This window comes from Magnolia sinica, chromosome 9 (assembly GCF_029962835.1).
Source record: "Magnolia sinica isolate HGM2019 chromosome 9, MsV1, whole genome shotgun sequence".
NCBI classification, from domain to species: Eukaryota; Viridiplantae; Streptophyta; class Magnoliopsida; order Magnoliales; family Magnoliaceae; genus Magnolia; species Magnolia sinica.
Genome location: NC_080581.1, coordinates 9,243,129 through 9,261,811, shown reverse-complemented (window position 1 = coordinate 9,261,811; position 18,683 = coordinate 9,243,129). Strand labels below are relative to the sequence as shown.

General features: G+C 39.4%; 1 protein-coding gene across 2 annotated transcripts; it reads right to left on the bottom strand.

Annotated features, from left to right (window-relative positions):
• Positions 1-4,700: 4,700 nt before the first annotated feature.
• Positions 4,701-16,908, bottom strand: LOC131256836 (uncharacterized). Of its 2 annotated transcripts, XM_058257894.1 has the most exons (9): positions 16,721-16,908; positions 16,396-16,642; positions 10,825-10,887; positions 10,502-10,638; positions 9,313-9,350; positions 7,924-7,972; positions 6,816-6,980; positions 5,719-5,916; positions 4,701-4,809 (listed from the first exon to the last, which is right to left on the bottom strand). In XM_058257894.1, exons 1-8 carry the CDS (start codon positions 16,833-16,835, stop codon positions 5,756-5,758), a joined length of 975 nt encoding a protein of 324 aa, XP_058113877.1. In that variant the 5' UTR covers positions 16,836-16,908; the 3' UTR covers positions 4,701-4,809; positions 5,719-5,755. The 2 variants fall into 2 exon arrangements, with proteins under 2 accessions (XP_058113877.1, XP_058113876.1); XM_058257893.1 differs by lacking the exon at positions 4,701-4,809 and having other exon boundaries at positions 5,517-5,916.
• Between the last annotated feature and the right edge of the window lie 1,775 nt (positions 16,909-18,683).

The following is an 18,683-nucleotide window of genomic DNA, read 5'->3' as shown; positions in this document are numbered from 1 at the left end:
GTAGCACGAGTCCACAGCCAGATTTTAAAAAGGACCAAGATTGGTGTGAATGATAATTATATTCCGGGTAAGTTTCCAGCTGTGGTCCATCCAGTGTTGAGTATCAATATCGTGTTACATATCTCATCTTTGGGATATAGATATGCAACGGTTAATGCATGGGATATGTCATTTGTATCGAATAATTTATCACATTTTTTTAGAAACATGAGAGATCATTAGGAAAATTATTGAATTTTTCAATGAAACTTTAAAGATTGTTAGAAAAGACCTTAATATATACTTTTAAATCATAATATCTCAAAAAAAAAAGTACATATATTAGGTTTCCTTTGTATAGCATCTTAAGATACGTATTATTTAACTGAATTAATGTAATTATATTCAAATTTAATACAATGCATGTCTTAAGATACGTATTATTTAACTGAATTAATGTAATTATATTCAAATTTAATGCATAACATTTAGAGTAAACATGATGATCAATTCATCAAACACTCTTAAATACTTTGAAATTAGTCTCAATTGACAAATTGACAGTTGATTGAACGAAAATTTCAAAAAAATAATAATATGTTTTTTGATTAATTTTTAATTAAAAATGATTTTATTTTCTGAAAATTGACAAGGGCTTAACAAATTAGTAGATCAACCCTCACACACGCTTGATTTCATGTTTAGAGTGCAACGTTACAAGCAATTTGGGAGAAATTTAAGAAATTTTGAATTTTCCTCAATTTTTTGCACATCAAACCACCAACACACAAATTTCTAAATTAGAATGTATCCGATATATATATATATATATATATATATATATATATATATATATATATATATATATATATATATACACACGCATCAAACCACCAACACACAAATTTCTAAATTAGAATGTATCCGATATATATATATATACACACACACACACACTACCTGCGCACTTTTGCACACATGTCATGGGAGTCTAATCCGAACGGTCCATTTGATGCAGCATCCCATGAAACCTTCGGGAACCAATTTTCGCGGTGATCTAAAACTATGAGGGGCCAAAGCAAAGAGAGATGCAAATCACGGGAGGAAACTGTCTTCTTTCTTCATGGCCCACCATACTTTGGATCAAAGTAAAAGTTGGGATGTAAGGGTAAAAGTTGGGATGTAAGGGTTTCGTGGGGTGCTGCATCACGTGGACCGTTCAGATTTCGAAAACACATCACATGTGATGGGTTCTCAAAATGATGGGTTCTCAAAATGTTTGGACAAGTTCGTGCAAACTGGTTGGGCTGTGTGTGTGTATAGAGAGAGAGAGAGAGAGAGAGAGAGAGAGTATGAAGAGCCAATAGATATCAAAATCAAAGCTCCAACTCCATGATTTTTGGACTCTAGATCATTGAATTATGACCGTTGATGAAGTACAGAACTAAACTATAGTTGGGAATTTGGGAAGTGGATTGTTGTGGCCCTGTGCCGCGACGTAGCTCAAGATCTGTGGGGCCCACCGTCATGTATGTGCTTATCCACGCCGTCCATCCGTTTTTTCAGATCATTTTAGGGCCTAAGACAAAAAAAGATATAGATCCAAAGCTCAAATGGACCACACTAAAGAAAATTGTGGGGATTAAATGCCCACCGTTGAAAAGTTCTTGGGAGCCACAGAAGTTTTGTATCAAGCTTATATTTGTGTTTTCCCTTCATCCAGGTCCGTGTGACCTTATGAACAGGTTGGATGGCAATAAAGTATCATGGTGGACCCTAGCAATTCAACGGTAGTGTGGTCCACTTGAGCTTTGGATCTGCATCTTTTTTAGCCCATGCCCTGAGCCCCACAGCCCTTGGGCCACGTCATGGCACACGCAATACCCTTTCGGGGATTTGGAGGGAGCAAAATTTTGATACTCCGCCAGGGTGTGATGCCTGATACGCAGGCACTTGCAAATTACTTACAAAATGTTACGTTGCATGCAAGAAATTCCAATTAAGCCGTCTAAAATATAGTTCCCTCATATATCAAGAACTAAAAATTACGGTTATTTCAACAATGAGTGTCCGATTAGTGGACATTTATTGGACGGTTAAAAATGAAAACATCCAATGGTCCAATTTCAACAAACAATCCACCAATCAGAGATCAACAATGGTCGACCAATCTGATTTTGGTACCGTGGGTTCCACAATTTAGTCGGTTTAACCTGAGTTGGAGTTTATATATAACACGCGTTTAAAGTGTCTGCGTATCAAGCGTCATGCCCTGCCCGAGTATCGTATTACGCCATTTGTAGCCCGCGGCTCCACCGCAATTGTTGGTGTGCACGTTTTCTGACGTTCATCTGATGGGCCCTACTGCGAGTGTGGTGATGGCTTGAGAATCAAACTGATCAGAAGATCTTAACCGTTTGATAGGCTACTTACCGAGCAAAGGATGTTCTACAGGCAAAAGTCCAGCATTACGATTTACGACCGCATTTGAACGGTTCGATTTACTGGGCCTACAACATGCAGGGCTGGGCCCTCTATCGTACTCCTTGCATGATCATGAAGCATGCCTCTTCATAGCGCGCGCACAAAAACTAGCCGTTGAACACTGACTAACTGGGCCGTTCATCTAGTGCGCCCCACTCTGGAAGGACAGCGGCAAACAGTTTCACCAATCTAATAATCTCAACCGTCAGATCAACCATCTGAGAATAACAGCAGCAGATATAATTTAGAAAAGGTCCACCTACCAAATAGCTAGAAATAGAACTGTCCAATCGTGCAATCATTTCATAATGGCCCATCCAGATGGAGCCCACAAGGGTCCAGGTCACCATAGCATATGACAACCGTTGAACTTTTGTGATTGGCCCACAATAAGCAATATACACTCTCTGCAGAAAAAAATAAATTTCTTACTTAGAAATGATTCCAATCTCATTTCTAAGGCAAGAAAGCATAGTACAAAATTATATTAACGGTACGTTACAAGCTCTTTTTCATGCTTAGATTGAAATCAAAGCTAAGCTTATTTTGGCAAGTGGGATATGCAGTGTAATGTGGTGGGGCCCATTGTTCAGGGGATCCAAACCGCAAGTCTTCTTAACCTTACCTTGGATGGACCGTTCCACAAAGATAGCCTTGATGGAATGATCCTTGCCTTTCTACCAATGGACAATCTAGAGGAGAAAAAATGTGGCATGAGTCCACGGCCAGATGTAAAAAAGGACCAAGATTGGTGTGAACGACAATTATATTCCGGGTAAGTTTTCAGCTGTGGTCCATCCAGTGTTGAGTATCAGTATCGCGTTACATATCTCATCTTTGGGATATAGATATGCAACAGTTAATGCACAGGATATGTCATTTGTATCGAATAATTTATCACATTTTTTTAGAAACAAGAGGGATCATTAGGAAAATTATTGAATTTTTCAATAAAACTTTAAAGATTGTTAGAAAAAAACCTTAATATATGCTTTCAAATCATAACATCTCAAAAAAAAAATAAGTACATATATTAGGTTGCCTTTGTATAGCGTCTTAAGATACGCATTGTTTAACTAAATTAATGTAATTATATTCAAATTGAATACAATGCATGTCTTAAGATACGCATTGTTTAACTAAATTAATGTAATTATATTCAAATTGAATGCATAACATCTAGAGTAAATGTGATGATCATTTCCTCAAACACTTAAATACTTTGAAATTAGTCTCAATTGACAAATTGACAGTTGATTGAATGAAAATTTCAAAAAAATAATAATAAGTTTTTTGATTAATTTTTAATTAAAAATGATTTTATTTTCTGAAAATTGACAAGGGCTTAACAAATTAGTAGATCAACCGTCACACACGCTTGATTTCATGTTTAGAGTGCAACGTTACAAGCAATTTAGGAGAAATTTAAGAAATTTTGAATTTTCCTCAATTTTTTGCACATCGAACCACCAAAATTTTGAATTTTCCTCAATTTTTTGCACATCGAACCACCAACACACAAATTTCTAAATTAGAATGTATCCGATATATATATATATATATATATATATATATATATATATATATATATATATATATATATATATACACACGCACACACGTACACACATCAGCCCCACACGTGGGGGATATATATATATACACACACACACACTACCTGTGCACTTTTGCACACGTCATGGGAGTCTAATCCGAACGGTCCATTTGATGCAGCATCCCATGAAACCTTAGGGAACCAATTTTCGCAGTGATCTAAAACTATGAGGGGCCAGAGCAAAGAGAGATGCAAATCACGGGAGGAAACTGTCTTCTTTCTTCATGGCCCACCATACTTTGGATCAAAGTAAAAGTTGGGCTGTAAGGGTTTCGTGGGGTGCTGCATCACATGGACCGTTCAGATTTCGAAAACACATCACATGTGATGGGTTCTCAAAAAGTTTGGACAAGTTTGTGCAAACTGGTTGGTGTGTGTGTATGTAGAGAGAGAGAGAGAGTATGAAGAGCCGATAGATATCGAAATCAAAGCTCCAACTCCATGATTTTTCAAGCAAAACTTGAAAAACCAATATATTTATAACCATTTAACATAATTTCAACTCCAAAAAAAAAAAAGATGTAAGGATCCAAAATTGAAAACGAATACCAGATTGACCGTGTGGTATATATTGGCATTCAATATGCGTTTCGTATCGCACAGATATATCATGGGATATATTGGCCGATATCGTCCATATTTAAAACAGTGTCCATCCAAGGTGGGGCACGGCAGAACAACGATCTGGATTACTGAATCAGGGGCCACGTGTCATGGTTCATTGCAATTCCCTGCTCAAATTACACACCAAGGCAAACATGCTTAATGATTGGGACAGTTGATTTAGTGGGCCACCACATGGATAGGTCATCGAAAAACTAATAATAATAAGTGGCTCAGGCTGGGTTACCCTTCCTACAAGTGGCCCACAAGAAATGGTTAGCCCAAAAAGGAACACTTGTCCATACTCAACCTGCCAAACTCACCACTTATGGATGGTCAGAATTGTCCAATCACTGCAATTGTTGGCTTGTGGCCCACCAGGATGAAAATCCTCATAGCCTGAAATTTACGTGATCCAATGCTCACAACCACCAAAATGGTGGCCATCAAATGGATAGCCAAATATCAATTGGTTAGGGTCCAAATTCAATGGCCATCAAATTGGAGGGTTAAGATCAGCTGGTCCGTGTGATTTTCAAGCTATGCTACAACAATGAGGCCCATGATTTGACCGTCTTGATTGCCACAATCTAAGCCATGTGTGTAGTGGATGAGGAAAACACAAGTCCCTCGCCCAAAGTCCAGCCTTACTTCCATGAATTCACAATGCATTGCATTGCCAATTCATTGCACCAAGATCTCCACACTGGCCCCCACTTAAGATGGGCCAGAGGCCCGAAATGGATCATTCTGACAATCCTAACCCTTCAATTCATGAAGATGAATGCTTTCCCATTCAATGACACAACCATTCGCAATTTCTTTCAATCATCCATTTCAGGAAATGAAGAATTTCTAATATTAAACTGATCAATACAGAATTTCTATTTGGTTGCACCTAATATCATGATATTAGGTGCAACCAAACGCACCCTTATACAAGCAAGGGTACTTCAGAACATTATATATATATATATATATATATGAATCCCGTTACAACAGAAATGCCATTCTTGAGTTTTAGCGAATATACAGACCTCACAGAATAGCAGAAAATGGACTCAAGAACCAGCTTCAAACCGCGTAGTCTTTCACCATCAAAATCTCACCGCAGAATTTTCTTGGCACCTGTTCCAGCGCTTTCCCTTCTTGCCAAGCTTGCCCTGCCATTACTCCTGGGCCCACATGACGAATGTACACAACCACATAATCATCGAAAGGCCAGGGATGTTTCGCTGCACATGTACACGTAGACCCAAATTTTAAATTTTAAAGAAAAAGGTCAGTTTCATATGAAGGTAATGATGCCACAAGATGCAAGCAATGAAGAGAATGAGGAAATATAGTCTTGTGCATAATCAACAAACAGTCTACTGACACACATAGCATCCATACATGTGGGGGGCCAAGATTCAGTGATCCAAACCATTGACAGGGTAGTCCCATGGATGAGTGAAAGAACACCCTCTGATCTTTGGACTGTCTTCTGTTGAATGTGGACTGTTGTTGTATTTCCTCCATAATGATCCACTTGTGCGCCGTTCAATGAAGGTTTAGGATCTTCAAATCTGTAAGATCTTCCTGGCAACCCCTTTCCATGGAAGCCCATAATATCAACCAATTGTGGGCCCCACGTGATGCAATCCTGTGTGCCAGCAAATTCTAAGTTTGCTAATGTTTGGGATCTCATACTGCATGCTACCGTGGCTTATCATGAAAAGAGATCTGCTTCCTAATTACAAACACTTCAAGACATGCTCAGCATTACACATGCATGCAAACACCCAGATGCTACCGTGGCTTATCAAGAAAAGAGATCTGCTTCCTAATTACAAACACTTCAAGACATGCTCAGCATTACACATGCATGCAAACACCCAGATGCATGTACTCATGCTTTAAATAAGGTATCATACAGTGTTTTTCATTTTGTACAAGTGGGGCCTATGGTTCAGTGATAAAAATTGTCAATATTATTAGCCCCGCTTTGGCTTGAGTCACTGAAACACAGGCCCACTCGTACAAACTCAAAATCTGAACGTACTATAGGAACCCTCAGGCTGCACTGTCCAATAGATTGTCTCAAATCCAAAATGAACTCACTAGCCCAAAGGCGCTGTAACCGCCTATATACCTGGTTTTGGGAAGCCTTCAGGATACTCATGCAGATCCAAAAGCCCATCTCCAAATTCATATGCTAAATCACATGGCTGTTCCGTAGACATTACCTCCGTAAGCTTTACTACTGTAAAGTATAGCGGACAAATGGAATTGGTGATTCTGGGCAGAAGTGATCCACCTGAACAACAACATTACTTCGCTTGAGTTATACGATTATGGAGAAAATGATGTTTGAATAGCACCAACCTTGATAAGCAAGAACATACATTTCATGCAGATAGCATCACAATATGAGTAGGAATTCCAAATCAAAGATGCAGTTCTATGTGACAACAGAGACATTTCATTCTCCCATGTTCTTAGAGAAGCTAATGTCAATGCACGCAATGCAGTTCCCTGGCTAAGGGTGGCGTCTTAAGGGATCATATTGTTGTTGACAATCAGATGTGTTTGGATGTGAAATCTGGATGAGTCTTCAGCTGATCTAGTTTTTGTTTTCTGGGCTGCCATACATGTATTTTTAGCTTGCCATGAATATGTTAGAATACACACATCAGAAGATTATCTTTGTAATAAGGAGATGGAATGTTAACGCAACTATTATGTGCTAACCACTATGAGGAATTTGTGAATAGTTAGGATAAGACCATACAGTTTCAGACAAGCCCATATCACTGATTTGATGACAAGGCATTTGAAAACCTTAATTTGATTTTATTTTATTTTTCAGACAAAAAGAAAAAGAAAAAAAAAAATGGTTGGATACAAGGATGAAATTCATGAACCTAACAGTAACAAATTACTTCCAATTTCAATGTCGGTAGGTCACTTTTTTTAACTCACTGTGTGTCAGGTATGACATGGAAACAATACCCAGTCATGCAGTTTATAAGCTTATGGCTTTTCACCCCAAAATAAGAATCTTGCCCATTTTGAACACTGGTTGAAACAGACTATCAATTTCAGAAATTGATCATCCTACCCCACTTCAAGGTATTTCGAAAGTACTCTTGGCTACATGATTGGTAATGTAGAGAGAAGTCCAAATTTTTTAAAGAAAAATGATGATAACAGCAGTAGAAGAAAATAAATACAACTATTGTCAACATTAACAAATTTACCAAGAAATATCCGGCCATATGTCTTCCCATCCTTGCCACAAAATATAGCCTGAAACATGGTAAAATAGTGAGCTTCAATTGCGGTGCCTAGAATAGCCATAAATGATATATTACTGGGATAGAAAAATGAAATGTCCATAGCTTAAGGCCCTGTTTGGTAGATGCCTAAAATTAAGTTCATCTCATTTTAGTTAACAGTAATTATGTATTAGAGATCTTCATCTCTAATACATAAGGAGTTAATGTTTTTTTTTTAAAAAAAAAAAAAAGAGGCAACGATCAAAATATATTAAAAGAGGAAGGGAGAGAAAACAAGCAAAAGCAAGAAGAAAACAGAACTGCTGAGATAGCAGAACTGGAAACAGAAAACTAGCCTTTCAACCCTTCTACATTGACAACCCATTCAACCAACATCCTTTTGGCTCTGGCTCCAATCACGGAGGCAGAAGACGACCTATCATTAAAGCCTCTGTCATTCCTTTCTAACCAGACTGACCACCAAATAGCCAGGATGGCCATTCTCCAAATGATTCTTCTGGGATTTCCAAGCTTCCAACTGTGCCAAGACAAGAGGAGGTTATGGGCCGAATCTGGGCTGCACCAGGATAGGTTGAACCGCTGGCTAAAATCGTTCCAGATTTGACGGATGAAGGGGCAATGCACCAGAAGATGGTCCACCAATTCCGCATCTTGCATACAACAAAGACAGACATTAACCAGCTGCATACCTCTTTTCCGGAGGTTGTCGATAGTTAGGATTCTATTGTGGTCCACCAACCAAGCAAAACAAATGTACTTAGGGGGGACCGGATATCTCCAGATGAAAGGAGAGGCTGAGATCGGGGGAATCGAAGGGGGAGATAAAGAGGAATATAATGAGCTGACCGTGAAGCAACTGGACTTATCTATCCTCCATATGAGCTTATCAGGCTCGGAAATCTGCGGCATGGTCCTAGAAATGCATTCAAGGAGCTCCACGTACACGGCGATCTCACTATCTCTGCGATTTCTAACGCTTCTTACATCCCAAACAATTTTAGCGGCCGTATAAGCATAGCAATCTGAGATGAAGATGTTCTTGATTGGAGCCAAGCGGAAAATGTTTGGGAACCGGTCCTTCAGCTTGGTTTCACCCACCCATAGGTCTTCCCAAAAGTTAATAGCTACCCCACTTCCCAGCTCGAAGCTGATATTGTTGGTGACTGCCTGTTTAACCTTGAGGATCCCTTTCCAAAGGATAATGTATTAGAGATCATGTTAGCAGTAATAATGTATTAGAGATCAAGATCTCTATTACAGAATGAATTACTGTTAAATAAAATGAGATGAACTCATTTTTAGGCATCTACCAAACAGGCCATAAGAAACCCTAGAAATTTGAGAGTTGACCTTCTTGAAGTCCCTTATCCAAGCAACAGGCACAGGCCCTATGTCAGTGTAGAAAGGCAATGTCAGCAAACCAAGAAAAAAAAAACAAATTGATGATCGAAGAAGTATAATTAGCAGATTGCTAAGGATGCAACAACTCTGCGGGACCCACAATGGCAGTGAAACCATGGGCTCCATATGAATATGCATAAATACCCAATCTGAGTGTTGAAATACAGATATAGTATACACGCATCCTCCCAGTCCCTTGATAGACAGATCTCACAATGTAAACATTAGATTTGACCATCCATATCAAACTTCATGCCATGGGATACCAAACCAAGCTACCGATGGTCAGATATGATCACTTGGATGCACAATCTGAGAATTGAAATGTCTGCCTTAGCTATCAACCTGTGTAATCTTTAAGTAGCGAACCCCTTGAGTAATAACCAAGTGTTTCCTATTAATATGCTTGAACAAAATTTAACTAATGGCTTTACTCCGAAAGTATTCTCCCTGCAAAAATAATTGACTCTTAGATATACAAAGGGAAATTTGATGTCAAAGGATGCTCTCTGTGTGTTATGCATGTTCATTTAACTCTAGTTCATGAATATTTCCACCATGTTCAGTGATGTTTACAGTGTTCTCCCTCCCTCCCTCCCTACCAATTGGAGGCCTTTGCACACTGAATGTGGACTATCAGTTGGACTTATAACCATCCATTGCAACCACCAAAATTCCCCTGTCAACAATTAGATAATTATGCAGACAGGATTTTCAGGGTACAGCCCATCCATGGTAGCGCCACCAGATGAATGGTCCTGATCTCATACGTGTACCACCTGAATGGAATCCTTTTGAATGTCTAAAAGTTAAAAGGCAAAAACCAGAATCCTTTCGCACAAAAGGATATGTACAGATGTAATAACTCACAAACTCTCCAGTTACACAGACGTGTACTATGGAAGGCACAAGAAAACAAATAGAGCAGTTCTAATCCAGTGGCCTTGTCAGATGTTATCTGATACACATATCAGATACATACCCAACGTAGGAACTTTTCATAAAATAAATATGAACCCACATAAATATCAGACATTCAAAAGACTTTTGAATGTCTGTTTGCTGTTCAAGGATTTTGTGAATAATCACATTTAGGGAAGACCAAAAACTTGCATGACATAAATTTAGCAAAAAGTACCTCCACTGGTTCGGCAACTCCAAATTTCGGGTGATAGCAAACTATCTCCTGTAGATAACAAGCTGGATGCACTTTTCTTAACTAACTTAGAATCCTCATAGCGGGTGCCAGCTATTTCCCAAATCCTTGAAACAAGCCTGCATTTATCTTAAGAGTTTAGGTTCTTCGTAAATCATAATGGATCTCCAGAGCACAAGTACTCAAATTTAAATAAATGGCAACGACGAATGATAATATCACAACCTGTTTTCCTGAATGGAAATTCAACAGAAAATTCCACACAAAATTGTAGGATATATCAAAGAAACTCTAAGAGAGATCACCTTGGTTTTAGCAAGTAAAGCAATCGATGCCGTCTCTCCTCAGGAATATCTCCAATCTTCTTCCTGGATATGGACAGAAATTGGATATTAATAAGCATTGGATACAAAATCTCCAGTGTTGCCTTTTTCATAAAGAGATAGAAATAGAAAGAATATGTTAAACGCTGATACAATCAGTTGTACTAGGCATGGCAGAGGAAGTAAATTCGGAACCATTAAACTTTTTTGAAAGTTGATTATTTATTGATTAAAAGGGGGACAAGTGACCCCAAAAAGAATACAAAACAGCCCACACTAAATACAGCGGCACCCCCAAGAGTGCAATGGTGACCCACAAAACAAAGAGACACCCTAATTACAATGATGCCCAAGATTCATCCGAAAAAGAACAATCTTTAAGGATGGCATAGTCGAGGCCCACTCTATTACAAGCAATTTAGCTCCCTGAAGACTTCCAGCACCATTGCGCTTTTAACAAGAAAGCACCGATTGTTTCCCTCTCCCCACAATACCAAAAATCCTGCTAGCACGGATAATCTCCAAAGCAAAATTCCTTTCTTCCCTTCACCTCTCCCATGCCACAATCTAACAAATCCCACAATTGTCTCCTGCATCACCTATTGTATGCTAAACAGACCCAAGAAGCGATACCATAGCTTCCTAGAAAACAGGCAATGAAGGAATAGGTGGTCAACCAACTCCTCATTTCAAAGACACAAAAAAACATACATTAACAATCACCGTTCTCCTCTTTCACAAATTGTCCACCTTTAGCACCTTGTTGCTACCAACCAATCAGGCAAGAACAGTGACTTTTAGGTGGAGCCCCATAGGACCATATGAAAGTCACATGCCCCTTTTACCCTCTAGGGTGAAACCCTCAAAAAGTATCTTGTAAAATGAAAATACCATGAATCTCCCACATTTATCTTTTGACCATGACATTGCATCATGAACCATTGGCAAAGGGGATATGTCACTAAGCTTCCTTAACAAGGACAAGAATCCTGATTCTTCCCCTTCATGCAAGTTCCTTCGGCATAGAGGGGTCCACACCACTCTCGAGTCCAACACCTCATAACATGCACTAACTGTGACATTTGCATATGTGGCTAAGGCTGCCAACCTCAGATATTCCTCCCTTAGGGATTCCCCTCCTATCCAAGCATCCTTCCAAAACCTTATTCTCTTTCCATCCCCCAAGGAGAACTAACGCCTTGCACAAATTTCTTTCTCAAACCCACAATTGACCTCCACATCGACGTATCCCTATATAGTGATGATTCATTTGTCCACCATCCCCTTCTAATGAGGACATCAGAGCACCATTCAAGGTCTATCAAAGGAGGAGGACATCATCACCAGTTTCCCTTTGGATGGATGACCACTACGTGGGCCCGAGTGGCCTATTTTGAAAACCCCACATGCATTTGATGCATCTTCGAAGACCTTACACTAGGAAGATGCATGTAGGCTACATTCTTGAGGAGTCCAGACCATTGAATTGAGTGCTCACATTGATCGGACTATTGGATTGCGCACTATGGGCCTTTAGCCCATCTTGATCACCGACCACCCATTGGCCACGAATAGTTTAGAATAGTTTAGATTTATTTGTTTTTAGTTTTTTGTCATTTGGACTATTTTATGTTTTACTTGATATAAGAATTCTTTCCTGAGAGAGATTTTTTGTAAAAGTCTCTTTCTGAGACTATAAAAGAGAAAGGGGGGGTGTGTGGAGCCCTAATACCATTATTTTCAAAAAAGAACTTTGTGTTTTCTCTTCTTGATGTGATTTAGAGAATACTCCATCTGATTTGGAGCTTGGGTGTGGTGTGATTCCATTCCCCATTCAACGGAGGTGCGAGGCTTCCCATCAATCATCTTCCTTCTCACTTCTTTTCTATCCACAAAGAGGTATTTTCTCAAAAACTTCATCTTTCTTCTTCCCTTCCCATCCAAAACCATACGAATCATCTTTTTCTTCAACTTTTCATAATTCAACTTTTCATAATTCAACTTCAACCCCAACCGAACCCAACCATTGAGGATCCCAAAACCCTAGCCAACGACCCACATGTGTGACCATATAGCCACACGTGCAGGCCCCTAGACTGACCATACGAACAACCCCTCAATCCCTTAATTTTCCCTTGCTTCTCCCATCAAAACCCATTGATTCCCCATCCCTAACCTTACCCTAAACCCTAGATCCCAAATTCCCTATTTTCCCCAATTTCTTAGAAAAAAACATATTTCCAAAATCCCTAAACCCTATAATCTCAATTTCCCTAATTAACCTAAAACACCAAACCTCCAACCACTTAAATCCCTAATTCCCCTCAAGTAATACCCATGCTCAAAAATCCCTTAGCCAATTAAACCATCTAAACCATAATTCCACATTGTCCCCCAAATTCCGCAAACCCTAAGTTAGCTACATTCTAATCAAGCAAACCCTCGGTAGTAATAGTCATTCCCTTTTGAAATAAACTTATTCCTTTGATATTTGGGTGTTTTTACATCCATTAGATCATAATTTCTACTATTCAATGATCATACATGGCGTAGTTTGTTGATTGTGGCCTAGACTATTCATAGTTTCACGTTGGATTCTTGAAATATTTGATAATTTTGGCCTGATTTGTGATTTTGATTATTTAATTTAATTTTCTAATTGATCTCACTTCACCATTTAGCCACATGCATGTGTCCTACATTACCTTCCCCAACACCATGCTTTCTTGCAACTACCTCCATCCATAACACATCCTCCTCGATACCAAATCTCCAAATCTATTTTCCCAAAAGTGCTTCATTTATCGTGATCAATTTTCTAATACCAGTCCCCCCTTCCTCTTATGGTTTGCAAATTTCCTTCCATTTCATCGAATGGAACTTGCTCCTCAACCCCTTTGCCATAGAAAGTTTTGTCTTAGCCTCTCTAGTTTCACCATAACTTGAATAGGGACATAAAATAACGCAGGAGATTCAATAACATCAATTTGATTAGCGTCCATCAACCTTTTGCTCGTGGATAGATGTCGACATTTCCACACTGATAAATTCCATTCTTTCAATCACCCTATCCCACAAATGCTTAGCCGTTTTGCTGATACATAAAGGTAAGCCCAAATAAAATGAGGAGAAAAAGACCTCGTTGCATTCTAATGTCTTGGCTAATGAGCCAATCTCTTTCTTTCAAGTTCCAATGAGCAATATATCACTCTTATAAATATTGACCTTTAGACCCAGCATTGCCTGGAAACATCCGATTATCTTCCTTAGGCTATCCACCTTCACTATACTTGCATCACAAAAGAGGATAATATCGTCAAGAAACTAAGGATGTGAGACACTAAATTCAACTTTATCCACCTTGAAGCCACTAACCTTTACGCCTTTGTCCAACATCATACTCAAGGCCTCTAGATGACAATTGGATTTGAAGAATCCTTAGGGTGACCCACTGACGAGAATTAAAAACCTTGCCAATCTCATACACATTTGCATCCATTTTTATCCGTTTCTCCCCACAACCCAACTGACTCGACTTGTAGTTTAAAAAGGCTCACTCTACACGATCGTAAGCGTTCTTAATGTCTAGCTTGCATACAACTCCCTTCTTACCCTCCTTGTGGTGCGAATCGATACATCTATCAATGCCATATCCAAAATTTGTCTTCCCTATAGGAAAGCTCCTTGGCCTTAGAAATAACACGCCAAGAACATCAACGGTCGCCCAAGATGACCAACCCTACACCGCTAATGACTACTAGAGGATTGTATCAATCAATGTGTTAAAGTGACAAAAAGAAATGTGTTCGCTATATAACACGGGTTGGAAGGACAATATCAAAAAATAAGAAGCTATATAACACTGGTTGGAAGGACAATATCAAAAAATAAAAAGCAAATGTTTTGGGATGCATCACACATAGCATCTATCCAGAGTAGGCTGATTTCATTCAAGTTTCAACTAGAAGGTTGTGAAGGATCGGGTAGGTCGATGTGGCCCATATGAGTGCGAAAACAGTGAAATCTCAGTAACATTGAGCCTCTGCCTCGGTGGTGATAATCTCAAGTTTATAACATTAAGATCAAGGATTTTAGGGGAACTGCTACTTGCAAATACCAGAGTCAGGAAACTGACATGTGCCAATGTGGCACAGGTGCAGGATCCAGGCCATTCATAAAGCAGTTCCATGGTTAGAGTGACCTAGCCCAAAACTACCCTAGTCCATTCATCAAAGGGGCATATATGTGCAAAAAATGTGACTCACGGTTATCTTATTTTAGCCCTCCATTGTTTCATATGAATAGGTTAATTTGAGTGGACCAACCAAAGACTGGAGCACATTCACCATGGCACCTGCCAAATGAATGGCCCTTACCTTGCACACATATGGGGCACTTATCTTTGGCATTTGGAGGTAGGCACTTTTAGTAGCATTTGTGCAAGATCAGGCTGTAAATGGATTTCAACTTACCCAAACACAGACAGTTGTTTACCTGTAATCAGATTACAGCTTAAAGCCAAACAGGACCAGCTGTAAACACTTTACACCTCTAATCAGATTACAGCTTAATAATTTTACAGGCATCCAAACGACCCCTTATTGTAAATTTCACATATTGAATTTATGGATATTGCCTGATTTTGCTCATGTTTGTGCCCACCATCCACTCACAGCCACTGATAGTGGCTACATAGTCTGGGCCCCTTGATTTTCAGATTATGACCCATTAGCATGATGGCCCACCAAATCAATAGTATTGATCACAGCACACGGGTGCCAATTGCAGTGGAGATGTTTTGGGAGCACACTTGATAGAGGGGTGTATCATGGTAGCATTCTTCTTCATACAAACCATCCACTAGACAACATATTATTTTTGAGATACCATACATGCCAGGACTGAACTATTGGCAAATCCACCTTTCAGTGATTTTCATGTGATTCGTCGGGAATATTTTCTCACAAACCATCCATTTCAAGGAAATTTATTAGATGGCTTGCATTGCCCGAGTGGGGAATTCATTGCAGCATCACCCATCCACGGCCGTGCCCACATTTCAGTGATCCAGATCATCCGTCTGGTTGGCACTGCCATGGATGTAGAACGGACCAGAAACTCTCTTCCATCAAACAATTCCCGCCATCTGATCAGTGGACGTTTTCCCATTGCATGTCAATCATCAGGTATATTCTCCCTCCAACCATCCATCTGCAGGAAAACAATTGGATAGCTAGGATTATCCAAATGGGGAATTCATTGCAGCATTGCCCATCCACAGTGGGAATTGCTAGATGAACAGTCAGGATCAACAAAATGCATGCCCCGCGACCAATAATCCATACTGAACATTTTACATTTCTTCAAAAATAGTTTAAAATCATAAAACCCCCCAAATTTTCTTGATTATTTAGGGTGCGTTTGGTTTCACCAACATCATGAAATGTAATGATATTTTGCACCACTTTGGACTGATTAATCATGAAATTTCATGATATTTGATGCAACCAAACGCACACTTAGCAAAAAAAAAAAAAAGACCAAAAAGCTTACCAAAGATAAGCGGCAGGATTATACGAGGCTGGATCCAAGGGTATAAGCTCTTTGGGAGGATCGAGAAGTGTCACGATATCTTGCTCATCAAGATAAGCCCTCCTTCCACCCGGCAACAACTCGTGCGGCTTCTCATCCAGCGGCGACGACAGATTCTCTCCTTTGCTCCGACGATCAACGGCTGTGATTTCTCCATTGGAAGCGCTCTTCCTGAACCGTTGTATTGGAAGCGCTGAGAACTTCTTGACTGAAAAGGGCGGAGAAGGAATAGCATTCTATAAGAATAATAAGAGAAATGCCGTTTGGATAGAATTTTTTCTACTACCTTGTTGGGAGAATCGTGATTTTGGAGATTCGAGATTGTATTTGACGGAGAAGATTTCAGGGTTTGTAAGAGAGATGCTGGTTTTGTTGAAGATGCAGGTTGCAGTCGCTTGCATTCTGGTGTTTGGGAGGGTTTTAGGAGGGAGAGAAGAACTGACCGCGAATTGCGAGTTAAGATTCCGTACTGAGCAACTCAGCAGCGTACAGAGCGAACTCAGTGGGCCCACAATAATGTATGTTTCTTATCCACGCCGTCCATCAATTTTTACAGCTCATTTATGGCATGGGCCCAAAATTGAATCATGTCCAAAGTTCAAGTGGACCACACCACAGGAAACAGTGGGGATAATGACGTCCACCGTTGATACCTTTCTCAAGCCCGGCTGATATTTAAACCTATTCATAAGGTCACGTATACATGGATAGAGTAAAAATACAAATATCAACTTAATTTAAAACTTCCATGGCCCTAAAAACAGGCCACAGAAGTTTTCAACGGTGGGCAGGCATTCTATTCCAACAGTCTCATGGTTATTTGGCACCATGGATTTGGGAGGATTAGAGGGGATTTCAATTGCCATGGTTGTTTGGCAGCATAAAGTAACGGGGGTTTCAAATCTAAGGTGAGAGCTTTATCACACCTAAAATTCTTTCAATAATTGCATGTGTAACGTATGTGTCACCATACTATTATTCTATTGGGCACATGACCCATTAATGATATCCAAAATCAATTAGATTTTCAATTGTATTACTATAATTACTTTAATATGATGATCGGCATTGTCCAAATATTGCTTATGCAAATCAATGACTAACAATCGTTGGTTAGTCACTCAAACATGATCATGTGCTTGTGGCCCATCCGAGACTTGAAATTTCATCACTTTCGAGCAAAGCATATATTTAAGCGGGCTTATTATAAGCATTGTGTCAAACATTACATACTTCACTAATTAGAGATATTAAAGTTGATTAAGTAATTAAATACAAACTCATATAAATATATCATTCATAACTACTTTTGGATTAAAGTTGATCCTCAATCCAGCCAAACACAATATGAGGATTTCAAATTCATTGGGTTTCAAATACAAGAGGTTCCAAATCCACGCTCCTAAACAAGCCCTAAGCTTTGGATTAATCTTGTCGTCATGCCCTAAAACTAGCTTGTAAAATAGATGGACGGCATGGGTAAGAAACATATATCATGGTGGCCCCACGGAATTTACTCAGCAGGCACGGTTTAGGTGAAACTTGGTAGATCCCTAAGCATGGGCCCACTGTGATGCACGTGCCTTACATCCACACCGTTCATTCAAACAACTTATTTTAGGGCATGATCAAAAAAATGAAGCAGATCTAAATCTTAGCTAGACCATACCACAAGAAGCAGTAGTGATTGAATCCCCACCATTAAAAACTTCATGGGGGCCATTCGAATGTTTATTTGTCACCCAACCCGTTAATAAGGTTAAAACGACATGGATGAAGAGACCATACAAATATTAGATTAATTCAAAATTTTGTGGCCCATGAGAAGTTTTTAGCGATTGATTACGAATGTTTCATGTATTATGGTCCACTTAAGATTTGGATCTGCTTCATTTTTGAAATTGTGCCCTAAAAGAATAGCATGAATATAAATTACATACATCACAGTGATCCCCAAGATACCACACACCACGGTGGATCCCTGAAGCCACACCCTACCTCATATAGGGTGCTAAGTTACTCAATAGGCAAGCTGCATCCCAACAATAGGTGGCCAAATGGATGGACATGGTAGATAAAACACAAATATCAGCTTAAGGTTGGAGTAATTCCTTGCAACCCCAGTTGGAGGCCATCTGCATCCAGAATAACTGATCACCAGAATGCAGCAGCAAAGGCCATCTCCTTTGATGATCATCAATGGTCTTCTTGTAGTCAAGGCAATGCATGGTTATTAAGCTCTCCTAAAT

Excerpts from the sequence above, each read along its gene's own strand:
- LOC131256836 (XM_058257894.1), bottom strand. The coding sequence starts at position 16,835 with ATGCAAGCGACTGCAACCTGCATCTTCAACAAAACCAGCATCTCTCTT. Across the intron at positions 16,643-16,720 it reads ATCACGATTCTCCCAACAAG|TCAAGAAGTTCTCAGCGCTT; the intron begins GTAGTAGAAAAA and ends CGCCCTTTTCAG. Across the intron at positions 10,639-10,824 it reads CTTTACTTGCTAAAACCAAG|GCTTGTTTCAAGGATTTGGG; the intron begins GTGATCTCTCTT and ends AGATAAATGCAG.